At 39.0% G+C, this 18,209-nt stretch overlaps 1 protein-coding gene and 1 long non-coding RNA gene across 2 annotated transcripts in view; one reads left to right on the top strand and one right to left on the bottom strand.

Moving 5' to 3' along the window:
• The window catches only part of LOC124291092 (TBC1 domain family member 30-like), a 131,466-nt gene extending 122,951 nt beyond the window's left edge, over nt 1-8,515 (top strand). The window contains 5 exon segments of the mRNA XM_046727994.1: nt 373-478; nt 891-1,116; nt 1,564-1,736; nt 1,738-1,753; nt 2,610-8,515. Of these exon segments, the coding sequence (XP_046583950.1) occupies nt 373-478; nt 891-1,116; nt 1,564-1,736; nt 1,738-1,753; nt 2,610-3,766 (1,678 nt within the window). The 3' untranslated portion in view covers nt 3,767-8,515.
• Nucleotides 44-17,098, bottom strand: LOC124291093. Its single transcript, XR_006902140.1, has 3 exons — nt 17,029-17,098; nt 957-1,131; nt 44-501 (listed from the first exon to the last, which is right to left on the bottom strand). It is a non-coding gene; the product is annotated as an uncharacterized LOC124291093 (long non-coding RNA).
• Nucleotides 17,099-18,209: the final 1,111 nt, after the last annotated feature.

Below are 18,209 nucleotides of genomic sequence, written 5' to 3'. Positions count from 1 at the left end.
ATCAAGAACCCTAGTAACTCGAATTCTATGTCAATAAATCAAATTTTTCTTCTCCAAGACTTTTATTTCGGAAATAATCTGGTCTCTGGGATGCATTTTGACAAGTTTGATTATTTCAAATTGGGTATCTTGGAATTCCCAGAACAGAAGTCATGGTTGATGGTAGCTATACCATTAACTTTTCCAACCATGCCCTTGAACAAGGCACTTCCTGTCCCTTACCACAGATTACCATAACAATTTTTGACTTCTCAGCTTACTAAAAACAACAACAAACCTAACAAAAAGTGAATTGGAAAGAAACTTGTCCATGGTTTTAAGTATGGAGTAAAGTTGAACATTATGGTTGACAACTTGTGTGATTTCCTGCAGGAGAATCAAGTCCGTGGCTAGTGCAGACGAGTTCTACACCCTGATGGGCGACCTGGCGGCAGACATGATCCAGGGAACTATCTTCAATGCTGATGACTTCATTAAAGTAAGAGGGCTTCTTTTCTGATGCTGTAAATCATGAAATTGGTGTGAACATTAAGTTAATGCAAAAATGTAAGTGACCTGAACCAAGTTTGTTCAAACATCACAAATCACACTCAGTATTGTTGTTGTAAACTTTGTTGCAAATATATGATTTTGATCATATATAGAATCTTTTATTTCTATTTATCTCCTTATAGATGTTTGTCCCAAGATGAAGTTGAAGTGTTGCAATAATTACTTCGATATATTATTTCTTCAGAAGTATGGTGAGCTGCAGAGCCTTGTCTCTGTCATTTTTCCTACACTATATATATGGTTTCTAATGATGACAAAGAAGAATGGTGATTTGGAGCATAACTCAGTTACTTCTCTTGTGGGTACAAATTAACTTGGTCTCTGATGTTCTCTTTCAGTCCATCTACTCCCTGTCCCCGTTCCCCTTCCCCCAGCTGAGTGAGTTACGTGAGAAGTACACGTACAACATCCGCCCCTTCACCAACACCGCCAATACCAGCAAGAAGAGTGGCTCTCGTGTGGCCAAGAATGTTCTCTACAGTGACGAGGACGACCTGGACGATGAAGACATCGAGGCCATCACCTGCTTCCAGGGCTTCGTGCCTCAGGGCATGAAAGGACGGGGTATGTGTCTGCAGACTGAAAGAATGATACTGACTTATGAAATATTCAGTATTGTATAAGTATACAAATTGTACCATGCCAGTAGTATCAGGATATGTATCATATCATGACCCCAGAGGTAACACCTCTAGGTAGCAGATATATTCCATCATAGACAATATGTTCAATCTAAAATGTTCCACATATTCCATCACAGACAATATATTCCATCACAGACAATATATTCTAAATATTCCATCACAGACAATATGTTCAATCTAAAATGTTAGATATATTCCATTACAGACAATTATATTCCATCATAGACAATATGTTCAATCTAAAATGTTAGATATATTCCATCATAGATAATATATTCCATATATTCCATCACAGACAATGAGGCGTTGTAGTGTCCCCTGGAATATTGCTGAAAGCCTTAATCACTTGGTCTCTGTACTGTTTCAGGTGATGGCGAATTGGGTTCTGGGTCGGCCGACATCTCGGCCCTAGGCCCAGGAGCCTATGGTATTCACCCTGACGCCCAGGGTGCTGGACCAGTCTACATGGAGAGAATGTGTACAGACATTGGCAGTCTGAAGAAACAGTACGAGAAGCTCCGACTTCGACAGAGACAGGCGCCACATCATTATATCAGGTGAGGCTGGTAATGATGTTTACAAGTGAACCTTCTTAACCAAATAGTAATCTATTATCAATAAATATCAGAAGTAACTTTAGACCCAAAATTGCAAGAAAGACTGAGGGAAATCAACATACTTCACATCCCTCAGCCAGTGGTGAGTGGCGACATATTTATGCATAATTAACCAACAAATAGTTAACCAGAGTTGTAAACAAAATTCAGATGCAGCCCATGAATAAATACCATATATTTACCATAGAATATACAATGCCAAGCGAAAACAAATTAGAACTGAAAAGGTAAATCTTGTTTAATGATGTTTTATTGCAAAGTCGTTTTCTCTTGGTCATACCCGTGAAGGTCCGGGTTAGAATATTGGCCTTCAGTAACCCATGCTTGTCGCAAGAGGCGACTAACGGGATCGGTTGGTCAGGCTCGCTGACTTGGTTGACACGTCATTGGTTCCCAATTGCGCAGATCGATGCTCATGCTTTTGATCACTGGATTGTCTGGTCCAGACTCTATTATTTACAGACCGCCGCCATACAGCTGGAATATTGCTAAGTGCGGCATAAAACTAAACTCACTCACTCTCTTGGTCGTTCATGCAAAGTGATACAATGTTTTTTTACCACCAGAAAAAAGTTTGACTAAAGTGTAACCTGTAGATAAGCGACCCCTTTCTACAGGCTCCTTTTTTGGTCCTGTGTGTTGTATGACATGAATGAAGACTTTTTGTGTATGACACTTGAACTGTAAAATGTAACAGGGCTACCTCTTGCCCCTGAATCAATTCAAGCAAAAACACTATATATTCATGTACTTCAAACTTCAAAATAAAAAACTATTTTGTCATTTTCTTCACCAGCTGCCTCTGCAAGACAGACACCAAAGCCAAAAGCAACCGTCTTGGTCCCGAAGATCGAGAGTCCGCTGGCCATGAACCATCTGTTCATAGGAAAACATGCTGGAGGCCGCAACAGACTGGTAGCCGAAGGACCCAAGATTGTCTCTGTGTTCAACCACTGCGAGAAATATCCTCAACTGGGAGGCCCGAACAGGAGGGAAAAACGTTCCGGTTCTGCCAGTTCTGCCAAATCTGAACCTAAACGTGAGAGCTTCAGTAGTTGTGGGACACTGGAGGACATGAGCGAGGGTGTGAGTCGCGACAGGGAAGGTAGCGAAGGAGAGATGCCATTGTCGAGTCCAGATATTATGCAAGGAGAGGATCTGGACTTGTCCCAGTTTGATACTTCAGGGAGCCTCGAAGATAAAACTGAGGAAAATGTCAATAATAATGCCAGTGTTGATATGGTCAGTGATGCAGGACCAGTTTCTAGTGATTCTATGGACGGGAGGATGGTGGCAGACATCTGTCATGAAGATGCAGTGATACCTGCTGATGCAGACGCTGTGTCATCTGGTGCAGACGCATTGTCAAATGGAGCAGATGTCGTTTCAGGGTCCAATGAAACGCTTTGTTCTCAGCCAGACGTGACAGTTAGTGATGTGAGAAAGGATTCACTGAGTTTTGACCGAGGAGGAATGAGTGATTCAATGACAGAAGATTACCCAGGAACCAGGTATCAATTAAATTCTTATAAGGAAAATTTGAAAATGGACAAATACTCCCGACCTAAACCAGATCTTAGGTTAAATTTCACTCCAAGGAATTCAAGTACATCTGAGTCTGATACTGGTCCAAGTCCTAATCAGATGCACACGGACATGCTCACAAAATTTGTTTATATTGCCAGTAAACAGCACAATAACAAAACAAAAAGCTCAAGATCGTCGTCTTCATCGTCACAGTCAACCACGCCTACCAATCCAGATGGATCCAATTCAGTCAAGCCCTCATCCCCAACCAAACCTTTCAAGCCTTTCCCAATGAAACAGCTGAACTCGAACCGAGCCAAAAATGGACTAAAACTGGGGTTGTACACAAGCTCCACCCTACAGCAGCTGGAGAAACAGGGGAAGCGATCTCAGGGGTCTTTCTTCAAAGTCAAGAATGCTTCATGATGCAATGGAATAACAGAACATGTCTAGAATCGTATTCTACTCAAAGGATGTAAAGGACCACCCATTCATATTAGTACAATGAAACAATATGGGGATCCTTAACTTTTTTTGAGTAGTATATAATGTATAAATGATGCTATGGCTGAAAGTTATGTTGACGATCGTATGTCATTGTGTAAATATTTTCGATTGCAAACTGTTTTGGAGAGAGAGAGAGTGCTGTTATGGGCGATATTGCTTGCGGCCATATTGGATATTTCAGGAAGTTTGAAGGTGGCGTTGTGATTAGTGTGTGTGGAGATGAAAGATTACTGGAAAACTCGGTAAACAGCAAAATAAATCAAGGTTGTATTAATGCTTTTCAGTTTATTCTATCATCTGGTTTTCATTTCATTTCAGGGATTGGGCAATTTGTATATTTGAGTTAGGACTTTGTAAATATGATCCACTGAATGTAACAGTGCTTAATCCATATGAAATCCACAGGCCAAAATTTCAGCTTACATTTGGGACAATCAGGGAATTTCTGCATGTCATACAGTTCATGTTCTTGGTATCGTCTGCTTATAGAGAGACTCGTGTTTTGACGCTCATTCACATTAGGATCCTTGAGTATCAGTCATCCATTTTCCATTATCATTAATTTATATGTGCGGAGGGTCTGAATTTTCAGACACATTATAATCATGATAATCACCTGGCCTCTCTTTAAGAGAAATATGATATCAAAAGAATGATTGTTCGTCTTGGTACAGGGAGATTGATATTAGTGGCGACAAGAGTTATTTACCCTGTATTAAAGATTTAAAAGTTGAAATGCAAGAAAGAGATAAAAGTGAATATGGAATATTAATCTCATCACTATGAAAGATTTTAGAGGTGAAATAATTTGAAGGATGATGGTCAAGTAAGAATGATATACTTGAGCAAATCTTATACCGTATATTGTTGTATACAGAATCTCTTCATAAATGCTTAACCAGAAAAACACGATGGGCGAATGAATCTTAGTTTAAGAGAATTTCCAAAAGAAATAGCCTTTAAACAATTCTAGATCATGTTTTGTTTTGGTAAAAGCTCAATAATCTCTGCGTATGTTGAAATCAAATTTTGTCATCTGGAAAAATGTCTTTATATTTCCTTGAGTTTTGCACACTTTTATACAGTTTCATTGTTTTGCATGAAATGAAGGAATGTTAAACTGTAACTAGTTGTATCCTCTTTATGATGCAAACACTTCGTGATAACGTCTAACAATGAAAGTGTACATAATACACATGTATAAATGAAATTGCAGAGCCAGTTGAAAGCATTTATTTTCCTAAGGTGTGAGAGGTGAATCATTGATGTGATATATCAACATCAGGAATGAATATGGCAATAACATATATCAGTTTTGATGAATGGATGAATATGATTGTCCATGGCAAATGGAAATATACATAGTGTTTCAAACATGTATAAGTGTGTCTTGTTATTCAAACTCTGCTAACTTTGTAATCTTTTGTCAATGTACCTACCATTCCAGCTAATTTCTTTTGGTATATATCACTTTAGTCTGAACTTTATTATATATGGAAGATTCTGACAACAAAACTTCGAATTTGATCAAAGGGAAGTAACTCTTTGGCTTGTCATTTGCCACACCACTTCAAGCAACAAGGTTGGTAAGAAAAATATTTATATCTGGAAAAAATCTTCAAAATATCTTCCTACAATGTTTTCTTTCTCTCTAATGGTATTTCATAATTTGTATAAACCACTGATGGAAAAAGTATGTATCCTGTGAACTATGAAGGATTTGTTTAATAAAAATTCATTAGTATTTCAAAGTAAGTTTAGAAAATCTGTTCAAGTGTCCTGACTACATATACTTGATAAGTGCGTATGTAGGTTTATATGTAGAACTGTTTAATGTATAACATGCACAAGTATCTACCGTGACCATCACATCTGCATATTACGAAGTTTTGTTGAGTTTATGTAGATATTATATATTTGTTGAGATAAAATTACAAAATGTAAAATACATACTTTGTTTCAGTAATAATTTTTTATGTTTAAATTGTGCAATAAGTTGTTTTCACCTCAGCCTGTCGTGATAAACAGTCATTTTGCCGTTAACGAAAAGTTGATACCAGTACCAGCTTGTGAAACAACTTAGATATTGCAGTATTAGATATGAAAATCATTTAAATCAGATTTTAACTCTGATATGATCCTCTGTGCATGAACATCTGACGAGAGCCATATTAGTGACTGTATCCTGGAATCTTCATCCAGAGAGAGAATGCTTAGGTAGGTAGCGTAGTGGTTCAAGCGTTTGTACCCATGCATTGAACCCAGTCCTCGGAGCAATGTGTGAAGCCCATTTCTGGTGTGCCTCGCTGTAATGTTGCTAAAAGCAGCATAAAACTCCACTCCTGCAGAGTGAGTTGGGTTTTACGCCGCTTTTAGCAATATTCCAGCAATATCACGGCGGGGGACACCAGAAATGGGCTTCACACAATGTGCCCATGTGGGGAATCGAACCCGGGCCTTCGGCGTGAATAGCGAACGCTTTAACCACTAGGCTACCCCACCGCCCCACTCATGCAGAGAGGTATGAGAGTAAAAAGACTTGACTTTTGTAGCACAGGCTGAGACTTAGCAAGGTTTACCATGACATTAACACAGTATTATGTTCATTTATTATAAATATTTCCACTGTAATCATAATGTTGCTCAAGGTGTCTGAAACATATACCCTGTTATTGTTAAAACAGTATGCATAAAGGTTGAGCAAAACCATGTTTGGTTTGAAACATACAATCCTAACATTTCTATTTCTTTGTTAATATATTTTGTTGTTTATGGTGCACAATATAATATTCTCTAGTATTGGTTCCCATGACAGTTTGATCTATACTACTCGGAGAAAGTTAAGGATATGCGATTCTTGCAAACTACTGTATTTAATCTAGTCAGGCCATGACAATAACTGTACCAATATGAAAGAATAGAGTGTCCTTGAAGTTCATGCATATGATACCTATATCTAAGGCCATGGAAAAAAAGGGAAATAATTCTCATCAGAAATCTGTTAATGCATGTTCAAATGCAGGCTTTAAAATGTGAATGACATATTTATACTGGACAAGAACATTGATAAAAATTTATCTCAGACTCTTTCAAGATGGATGATGTAAAACATTTTCTGTTCTTTTCATGGCCTAACAGGTTACATAGTGAATGGAAATCTCATTTCTGGATTCAGATCTGTCTTTTGCGAAGAAAATGTCACAATTTACTTATCTCATTACATAATGTAGTAAGACAATCAAATATAATTTCAGAATATTTGTTTTGGTGCATTTTTTTAAAAGTTGATACATCAGTAAGACTAGTTTATATACAAGACACATGAAATCTGTGGTAAGTGAACTGTACAACAAAAATCTTACAGTGGATAGTGTTGGCTTGGCTGTAGTTGATAAGGTGGTGTACTGAGCACCAGACCTTTCAGATGGAATGGGAATAAATCGAAATTACTCAGATTTTCTTTCTACAAAGCAGCCAAGTTGGTATTATCAATTGTTTTTAGTTTCACTGACATTAGAACTAAGTTTGGTCACTTCAGTCCTGGAAATATTCATCTGGTTGTGTACGATTGTAATAAGTGATTCTTTCTTGACAAATAATGTTACCTTACGTGAGGTAGAGCAGTTTAGCATAATTCATATGCCTACACTTGGAGTAGCCTGTAAGTATGACAGATCATTAAGATGGTTATGTATGACATCCAATCTGTGTTGATGTGTAACTGGTACATGATCTAGTCACTACTCTCTCCTGCATCTACAGAACCAGTATCACAATAAGAACAGTCTATGCCTGTCTCAAACTCCCGGGGCCAATAAATAGATCAACTTTGACCAATCCCTTAGTAGACAAGGTCATCAGCAAGCTGTCCTTATAAGAGATTACGAACCTGGTGATCATGGATGCGCAGACCAGTGCTGAGATATCAATCACTGGATTTTCTGGCCCAGGCTTTATCATTCATCGGACTGTTGCCATAAAGCTGGAATATTGGAGTGTGGCATTAACCTGGGCTTGTTTGTTATGGAAGTCAGGTAATTAGATTTCTTACCTGTTTAAGGCCAAATTTGGTTTTTCGGTAAATTTGAAACAGATTTTTTTATTAAAGTTAGGACTATTGAGTTCCTGACATCCACTTTATAATAGTGAGTAGTAAAGTGTGTGTGGAATCCCCGGACAGAGTTTGAGACAAGGGTATTCAAATGTGTTTCATTCTTATTTTGGTTAAATGTTGATTCAACACAAGCCATAATAATTACTAGATTTTCATCCCAAACGCTCAGCCATACATAGAATTGAATTGAATTGGTTTGATGAAATCGACTACCGTATGACACAATCTTACAGATACTTTGAACAGTTTAAAAATACTAAAATAGCTCAGATAATTCAAGAGTTAATTATTTCACAAAACACATTGTATAATTATGGAAATTCCTTGCCGATTATCAAAATATTCATTTTGTGCTTTGTTACTTAAAGGGACATCATATTGGTAGAGGGGTTGTCCTGCTACTACATGTAACATTAGGGTACTGTGGGATCTCACCTCTGGAATCATTCATCTGTCTTGGATTCATCCTGCAAAATCAAGGTTAATCTATTTTGCAAATCAATGCTTTAATTTCTGCCAGCATTCGTTTGATAAATAAAATCTTACTGAATCTCTTTACTTGTTTTTATTCTATTCAAAGGGTTTGTACAACTCAGTTAGGCGAATGAATGTGTCTATATGCAACACTCAGCAGTAAAACGCTTTATTAATCAATATGGGCGTAACAAAACCGAATACTCTTAAAGACTGTCAGAAAAATCAATATCTCCTGGCCCTGGGTTGGGAAATATTTTTTTTAAACTCACTCACACTCGCTTGTTTATATGAATCTCTCTATATCACCCCAAATCGGCTTCCTGACAGGTGATATCGTTTTGGAAAGATGACATACTATCAATACTTTGCAGACTACAAATCTCTTTGCCACAGAAGCTGGTTCACCCTCGCATCTCTTGCTAGACAATATACAAACACACATCATGGCAGCCCGTAAATAAATATAGCGCCAAATCAGACGGTTAGACCCATGCTTGAAGAGTGAGCGAGTATGGTTTTACGCCGCTTGTAGCAATATCACTACAGAAGACACCAGAAATGGGCTTCACACATTGTACCCTTGTGGGTAATGGAACCCGTTCTTCGAAGTGACGAGCGAACGCGCTTAACCACTGGGCTACCCCGCCGTCCCCTTTCATTCAAGCGGTAAGTTTCAATGATATATATGTGCTTTGACCCTAGCAAAAGAAAAGCTGTTTAAGTCTCTGAATCGAGGTGGTAATAAGTCAGTGAGTTTAGTTTTACGCCGCACTCAGCAATATTCCAGCTATATGGCGGCGGTCTGTAAATAATCCAGTCTGGACCAGACAATCCAGTGATCGACAGCATGATTATCGATCTGCGCAATTGGGAACCGATGACATGTGTCAACCAAATCAGCGAGCCTGACCACCCGATCCCGTTAGTCGCCTCTTACGACAAGCATGGGTTACTGAAGATCAATATTCTAACCCGGACCTTCATCGGTTTCGAGGTGGTAAAGATAGGCCTGCGCGCCAACACGACCTTGAACACTGTTTATTTGATCATGGTGTGTCTGGTCAATATTGGTGAGGATTCCTGGTGAGCATGTGTCTTTATCAGCATACCCATGCTTGGGGGTTTCACTAAAGTGGTAAATGTCTGACCTGCATTACTACGGGATTTCCTCCCACATTGAACAGACACGACCTGATTTGACTGGAACACTGTTCAAATAGATGGAAGCGACAGAACTCTTTCCTCATGCTGAAAACATATTTGCGAAAAACAGAGTCGATTATATAATTCAGACTAGATACCCAGCACGTTTATGAATCACTCAAATTACGCGAAAAGGTGAGCGTATGTTGTCCCACCGGTGGCACCCGTCATAAACAAATGCAAAGGCTTGTCAATCTATAGTCAGTAAGCCGCTAGTCAGTCAATCACTCGTTGATATATTTTGTTCAGGGTGGGTGAGTGGGGTGTGGGGTGTTTAGTGTATATAAATTCTAAATCATTACGAGCAGCGAGAACATGGTGTGTTGAGGTGTTCATGACCTTGTTCTTAATTCCTGTTGCCAGCTATATTCTCCGGGACTACAAGGATTCTCAGTTAAATACATTTACAAAACCATTCTTTGCGTCAGCATCTGAAACAGATACGTTTCAAAACATGAGATGCTGCAGGAAACCCCTTGAGATTGCTTCCGGTTTCCGAAAAAATCAGTTTGAAATTCAATTTCATTTATCAAATAACCTGAAGTTTCAAGTTCACGGTCTTTGACAAACGTTTGCCGCTTAATTGCCAGGAAGTACAAAGGGTTTCAACTCAATCAATCACACGGCTCTCTAGAGGTGTCGGAGAAATATTTGTTTTAAAACATTGTGTTCAGTAGCGGGAGCTGGAATCGGTAACGATGCTGGAAACAAACTGGAGGCAATTGCCATCATCTGTCACACAAAGACATCGATTCTCTGGATGGGGTTTCGGAGGTGATAAATATTTTCTAACTTTTATGAATTTTAATATTTCAGAAATACAAAAGTATCACTCCTTGTTTCAAGCAGACACATGCATCTTCATGACCAGGCACACTAAACAAAACATCAAAATATTAAAACACGATTAACACAACTTTGTCTTCAATGCCTGAGTATGGTTGTATGCCACTTTTAGCAATATTCCTGCAAAGCACAGCGGGGGACACCAGAAATGGGTTTCACACATTGTTCACACAGGGACTCGAACCCAGGGCGTGAAGAGTGAATGCTTTAACCACTGGGCTACCACACCGTCCCTAGAGAACATGTAGCAAATACCGGGGAAGGGGATGCTATTTTACGCCGCAATCATTATATATTCCCGCTATTATAAAGCGTAATAACGTCTGAACGTCACGGAGCAGATATCCACGCCATTAGGGTTCCACGACTCCTTGCCAGTCGTGTCGTGGTTCACAAGGTAAGAGCGCTGTGGAGATCCAAGGTTACATTCAGCCCCTAGCAACCATTGCTGGTCGCATATGAGGGGATCTACTTGATCGGAGGTCAACGTCAGTGACCTGATTAATTCTATGTCGCCGTATCCCTATTGTGTGAGCTTTATTCATAATATCAATCACAGCGCGTTCTTTTTGTATTGTTTGATCATGTTCAAAATGAACTATTTTTAATAAATTATAGTTTGTGCACAAACGACCTATTTTGAGGGCTCTCTCAGTGATATTTTTCATTAACTATAGACCATTGGCGGATCGGGGTGGGGGTGGGGTAGGGTTCAGGAGTCCCTCCTTAAAAATGACTTAAGTCCACATTGAAGATCAATGAAGATTTTTGAGCGATGGCGGGTGTGTGTGTGTGTGTCAAAACCACCACCCCCACCCCACCCCAAATCCGCCCATGTAGACGTTTTATAAACTTTCTAAACGTGTCATATAGGCTTAATCTTATTAACAAGACAGTTATCTACTTTGGACATTCACATATAGTGTACTTTTGTGTAATTTGAGGAAAAAAAAGTAAATCTATACTTGCAAAACGTATTGAATGGAACGCTATCTGCGGCCAGACACATACGATGTTTTCTTCTCATGTGCCTAGTATTACAAACCCCACAAAAAAGTAAATACGCATGCGTACATACATACGACGTGTTCAGTGCAGCCAGACTATTTATAGTTTGCAGTGAAAACGTACCGATGAATTTCACTTTAAACGCAAAAGTAAGTCGGATTAAGTAAAATTAAGATTGCGAATCTTCATAATTTTACCTTGCCAATCGAACATTTAAATCTCAGAATTTTATTCAACTTAGGATGCAAGTTGTTAAACTATAGTTTCAAATCGCTATTAAACCAGTCTGGCAAGCGGTCTTCAACTGAGAGAGTTGCTCAGGGAGAGGGAAAGGATGGGCGTGGCTTTTAAAATTCATTTTATGCTGATATTCTTGTTTTAAGGTCACCGTCCATGAAACTTGCAACATGATTTGTTGTGACACTAATGCAGCCAGCCAAGTGCGAGAAAACGCCCGAAAACTGAAACATGGTAAAATAGTTTTTAAAATTACCCTTAAATTCAGCTTATGTCTCATGGCGATTTTATTTGTGGAAACGTTCACTTCACTACCTCTGCTTAATGAACAAATATATGTAAATATACATAAGCACTTCCGTACATCGAACGTATTTTAAGAGCCCTCTATATGTTTTCCGACTGTTAATTGCAGATTGTTCAATACACTTATATATATTTTATACGCACAGTATTTTGTAGTTCAGAAGGCAGTTATCTATTTACACATTCGAATATCATGTCAATAATAAGAAATTAAGATCAAACCTACAACATACATACCAGAGGAGGCCTCCCCGAACGAGAAAGGGCGTGAAACTTGAAATTTTGGAGAAACTGCAAGACTTCTGCAAATAAATATAATACATGCATGCGTGCAAATGACGTATCTTTAAAGGCTCTGTACTAGTGGTAGTTTCTGAGTGTTAACTGGGGACATGTTATGCACTTTGTAGATATGTCATATAGGTATAATCTCGTAATCCAGAATTCTTCTGAACACAGGTTTAGATATTGTATCAGCAGATAGAGCAGTCAACCATAGGAATCTCAAAATTGGGAGAAATACAAGGAATTTCAAGAAATTAGGTCGAGATGTTTAAAACAGTTTTTAGATCCTAGGTGTATTTCTGGGACCCTTCTTCAGTTGAATTGCGGAAATTATTATCTGCACAATAAACTGCAATGCATAAATCATCGTAAGTGTCATAACATCTCACATTGCCACGACTGAAACTAGTGATGTCAATCACTGGATTGTCTGGCCGAGACTCCCTCTCCAATAGTAACATATACAGAATTACTTCATATAGATCTGGAATATTGTTGTGAGTGGCCTAAACAACAAACAAGAAAACGAGCCTGCCTGATAACAGCGTGGTGGAGGTCACGTGATCACAAAATTATATTATGCAAACATAAATACTGTCTATCATAGCAGTGTGCGAAATAGTTGACAAATTTTGCTAGCCAGTCGGGCTAGCTATCCCTGATAGTTACTTGCCCACAAAATAATTCACTAGCACGAAATGTGAATGTAGACACAGGTTTCATCATCAAGCTGCTGACAGAGGCCCAGATAAGCTGCGTATCCGGGTAAAATACGCATAAAAAAATTCCAATTACGCATTGAAAAATAATTGTTGCGTACCAATTACGCATTTAAAATGTTAGATACGCAAAAAGTTTAAAACAAATGCGTACGGAATATATTTATAAAAATCGCTTGCGTAATGAAAAAGACATCTATTGCTAACAAGTTATTTTTTCAATGCGTAACTGGAAATTTTCTATGCGTAATTTACCCGGATACGCAGCTTATCTTGGCCTCTGGGACTACTCAGAGAATTCATTTGGGTATGGAAACGGTCTGCACTAATATCTCCTCAGTAAAATCCTGTTTTAACGTTTCCTATCTCCCTACCACTGAGACTGTAGTTGGGCCGAACTTAGATTAACAGATATTTCACACTTTCACATATTCACTACCTAACTTGTAGATATAAATGTGAAAAAAAAAAGTTTTTTCTATTTCCGACAGTACTTTAACTCTATAAGTCAGTTTTGTTTTCGGTTCTCAATCCAGGCGTCTAATATCCATGTTAAAGTGCATCATGTTGGTGTTTCCAATTCAGAAAACAAACCATCCAAAGATTTGAGTCGAGTACAGGTTGAGCTAAGTGTGTCCAACGCTACCTTTTGTCGTACACTTGGTGAGAACGTTTACACAAGAGCAACCAAATCAAAGGGGTCTAAAGATAGGGGAAATGGAACATTCCTCCAAACATCATTGCTAAGCACTTTGTAGTGAGTGAGTGAGTTTAGTTTTACGCCGCTTTTAGCAATATTCCAGCAATATCACGGCGGGGACACCAGAAATGGGCGTCACACATTGTACCCATGTGGGGAATCGAACCCGGGTCTTCGGCGTGACGAGCGAATGCTTTAACCTCTAGGCTACCCCACCGCCCCTGAGCACTTTGTAAACATGTTGTATAGGTGTTGTGTAGTGTTGTATAGGTGTAATCTCCTAATCCTAATCCAGACATCAGTAATCTACATAATATTACGTAAATTACTGTTAATTTGAAAAATTAAGAATAAACACTATACACTATGTATATAATTGAAAATGCATGTATGTAAATATTAGGGAGCGGGTATTTTAAGTTGGATAACTTGTCCCCAATCCCTTTCACATTTGTGAATAAAATATGTTTAAATCAAATCAACACTATGCATTCGATGTTACATCAGAGAAGACCGGCCCGTTCGACAGAAGGCGTGAACATTTATATTTTGTGAAAATGTAAAATCCATATTCAATCCTTAAAAACAACGTTCGTTCCTTGGAACTTCTTTGCTTGTATTGTGAGTATTATCATATTCACAATAAAAATTGTATACACTTTCTAAATATGTCATCTGCGCATAATCTTGTTATCACGAAAGCAGCAATCTACTTAAAGGCACTCGAATATCATGTGTTATGTGTCGCTTTGAGAAATGAAAATATTAACCTACGATATGCATTCAGTGCGACACTAGCTCCAGCATTCAGCCACATACGAGAAATGGCGCGAAAATTTAAAAAAAAAGCGCAAATATAAAAGCAACTTTTGACCCTTAAAATAAACATGTATGCTTGCGGTTTCTTTGGCGAAGATAATTTTTAATATCATAATCTCCCCTCAAATGTAAGTCTGCATGCGTGTACATGCAACTTGATCGAGGCAACCCACGCAGATAGATTTTTAGCTGTGATCGCTAAGGTTTTATATCAATTATTCAGTTGTATATTACGCATAGTATTTGCACAATAAACTAAAATATATTAATCAGCGCAAGTGTGATCACATTTCACATTACCAGGACAGCAAATAGTGATGTCAGTCACTAGATTGTCTGGTCCAGACTCTCTTCAGCTGCCGAGCCCGCAACCTAGCGGCATGGCAAAGGTCACGTGATCAAGGTTAAATCAGGCAAATACAAATATAAATGTGTGCATACGGGATTTCAGTGGAAAGTGAGTGAGTGAGTGAGTGAGTTTAGTTTTACGCTGCACCCAGCAATATTCCAGCTATATGGCGCCGGTCTGTAAATAATCGAGTCTTGACCAGACAATCCATTGATCAACAGCATGAGCATCGATCTGCGCAGTTGGGAACCGATGACAGTGGAAATATAAACACAGCAAGATGACTATTACAATTACAGGACTGCAGAGAGAATGCATTTGGATATGGAAACGATCTTACTTCATATACATCGTTTCTCAACTCTTTCAGCCGCTCCAAGCTGATGTCTGTAAACAAGTTGCTTTCCTCGTGTCAACAACAGCAGGTGCAAGTACACTGGCCAAGGTCGGGGACAGAGACTATGACGTCAGCATCGCCAGATATGACGTCACGCCGCCAAGACAAACCAGTCAGGGCCCCGTTTCACAAATCTATCGTAGCGCTACGACTGTCCAAAGACGTATATATACGTCTTTGGGCTGTCCTAAGTCAATGTTACAGTAGGCTATAGGAGGTACGAATGCTACGAGAAAAGTTACGAGGTCTTAGGCTTACGAGAGCTTTGTGAAAAGGGGCCCAGCCTAAGATCTCATAAATATAACTTTTCTCGCAGCACAATCTTACGATTTTATGGGCGTTTCACGAAACTTTCGTAGTCTTACGATACCTTTAATTTACAATAAAAAGTACGGTAAGTATTTGCACCCGTAAATGAGCTTTAATGTCGTAAGTCAAAAACAAAATGGCGTATTATATATTGTTAAAAGAGAAACTCAGCAAGAAAAGTATTCAAAAACAGCGTGTTTTTCAGGATCGGACATTGAGACTGGACATCGTAGGTGACGACAAACTTTATATGATAAGAGGTGAGGTGAAATTGGGTTTAACGTCGTGCTTGAGAATATTTTGCTCATATGACGACGTGCATGCGTGTGTATGTGTATGTGCGGCTGCTTGTACTAGCCCAGTCTTAAGCTGGTTTTATAGTGCTAGCCCACTGAGATACCATGCCGCAGTAAAGCATGAATACCCCACTCAGACACATTATACTGACTCCGAACCGATCAGTCCTTGTTGTACCCATTAATGACGAGCGCCGGGCAGGGACCAACAAGTACCATATTTTAACGTCTTTTGGTATGACGCGGTCGGGGATCGAACCCACGACCTTCCGCTCTCCGGGCGGACGCTCTAACCACTACACCACGGAGGCGGCCTATATGATAAGAGGGAAAGAATGATCGTGGCCTTTTCATAAGCTTTTTAAAGTCACCATTCATGAACTTTAGTTATACATTTGTTTTGACATCAGAGAAACCAGCCAAGTACGAGAAAATTGAAACATGGTAAAACTCATTCTCAACCCACAGAGGAGGGAAGATATGACTTGAGTAACCTCTGTTGGAAGAGAATTGGGTAAAACTGTAAAAGTCATTTTTTACCTTAAAAAAATCAGCTAATGTCTTTTGGCGATTTCATGTGTGGAAAAGTTCATTTCATTACCTCTGATTAATTAACAAAACTATGTATACAGAGACGAAAGGTTAAGGTTTCACTTCCGAGCATTGACTGCCAGAGAAAGTAACAATGTCTCACAGAGCAGAAGCCGCTATTCAGTATCTGCAGAAAACAGTGATTCCATGGCCTTCCAAATCGCCTGACCAATTAGGACTCACATTTACTTGGTGTGATGATATTTGGGATTGGGAACAAATATATTGTACATGGATTTAGAAAATGATTATTCAAATCACAACCTGTTATTAATTTAGTGCAATAGTTTTACATGATGTGCACGTGACATTTACAGTTATACCGCAAATACGTGTCAGTGTGTTGCTGTACATCTGATAGCAGCCCTTACAAAATCGCCATTTTTCAAACAGTTCACTGGTCACGAGGGGGACATGGGACCCTCTATGTTTGTTTATGTTCCCTGAGCCCAACGGACAGGAAATGGACATTTACATTACATTACTGAAATATCAAACATTAAAACAATAGCATTCCAAACTCACGATGACAGCCTGACTTGTGTACTGTGATTTCTTCCATCTGGAGAGGCGTACAGCTACCGGATGTGTGACGTCACGCCGTGCACGGAAGGTCCGTGCTACCCGCCCGTGGCTGCCATTATAGGACCACGTCTTTTTTATGTTAACGTCTTAGCTCGGTAACTGGATTTAAAAGGGACATTGGCATCGTTGGAATCATGGAAGCATAGTAACTATGTGGAAGAAATACCACCACATAGAAACATCGTTAAATGATGGGGTTCTGGACTGCCAAATACTGTTTAGGGACCGTTCATAATTTATGGTTTGGGGGGAGTGATGATTTTTATGGAGAAGCATGTACAATGTGATTGACCCCCCTAAAATTTATGTACAAAGTAAGTGAGTCCTCTCTGCATGTCATGTACAAAATCAATGACCCCCCTCCCCCAGCTTCCCATATTTTGTATGCCTAATTTTTAAATAAATATATGTACAAAATTGATGACAGCCACAACCCCCCAGTACACGTGTACAAAATTGTTGATTTCCCCAAGAACAAAATGGGTGACACCCCCCTAAAATCATACATACATAACACACACCATAAATTATGAACGGTCCCTTAGAAGAAAATTGTAGTCAGACGATTTAAAGCGGGGGAAAATGATTCGGTTGCAGAAGCAGCATGTCCCATATGTTAAGTACAAAGCAACATGGCTATGCTTCTATTATGGTATGACCGAGTCGAGCAGGAATAACACCCCCATCCCACGAATGCAAATAGTTTCCCCCCGTTTTATTACATTTCCTAGAGGAAACTTAACAGTTAAATGACATTATTTTATATAGGTTATATTATTATCATTTATTATATCGTCTCTGCTGTATCTAATGTGTAGATAGTTTCAAGTGAAATGGACAAAACAAAAATATTTTGTTGAATGATCTGCATATTACAGGAAGAATCGATACATCGTGATGTGCTTTGGCAGAGGCGCTAGGGTGACACCACAGTCGGCAATATTCCAGTTATACAACGAGTGTCTGAAAACAAAGTGTGGACCAGACAATCAAGTGACTGAACAATGAGGTCAGGGTACAAAGACGAGTCAGTCAGTCACCACGTCATCCACATGGTCAACTTTTCCGACCACTATCAATTGTTGAGGTTCACTCTAACCCTACAAGGAAACTCCAGACAA

The sequence above is a fragment of the Haliotis rubra genome, unplaced genomic scaffold, assembly GCF_003918875.1.
Source record: "Haliotis rubra isolate DU_JTF1 unplaced genomic scaffold, ASM391887v1 Scf481, whole genome shotgun sequence".
In the NCBI taxonomy this organism is placed as follows: Eukaryota; Metazoa; Mollusca; class Gastropoda; order Lepetellida; family Haliotidae; genus Haliotis; species Haliotis rubra.
Note: the sequence above shows the minus strand (reverse complement) of the source record. Positions and strands in the feature narration are given on the sequence as shown.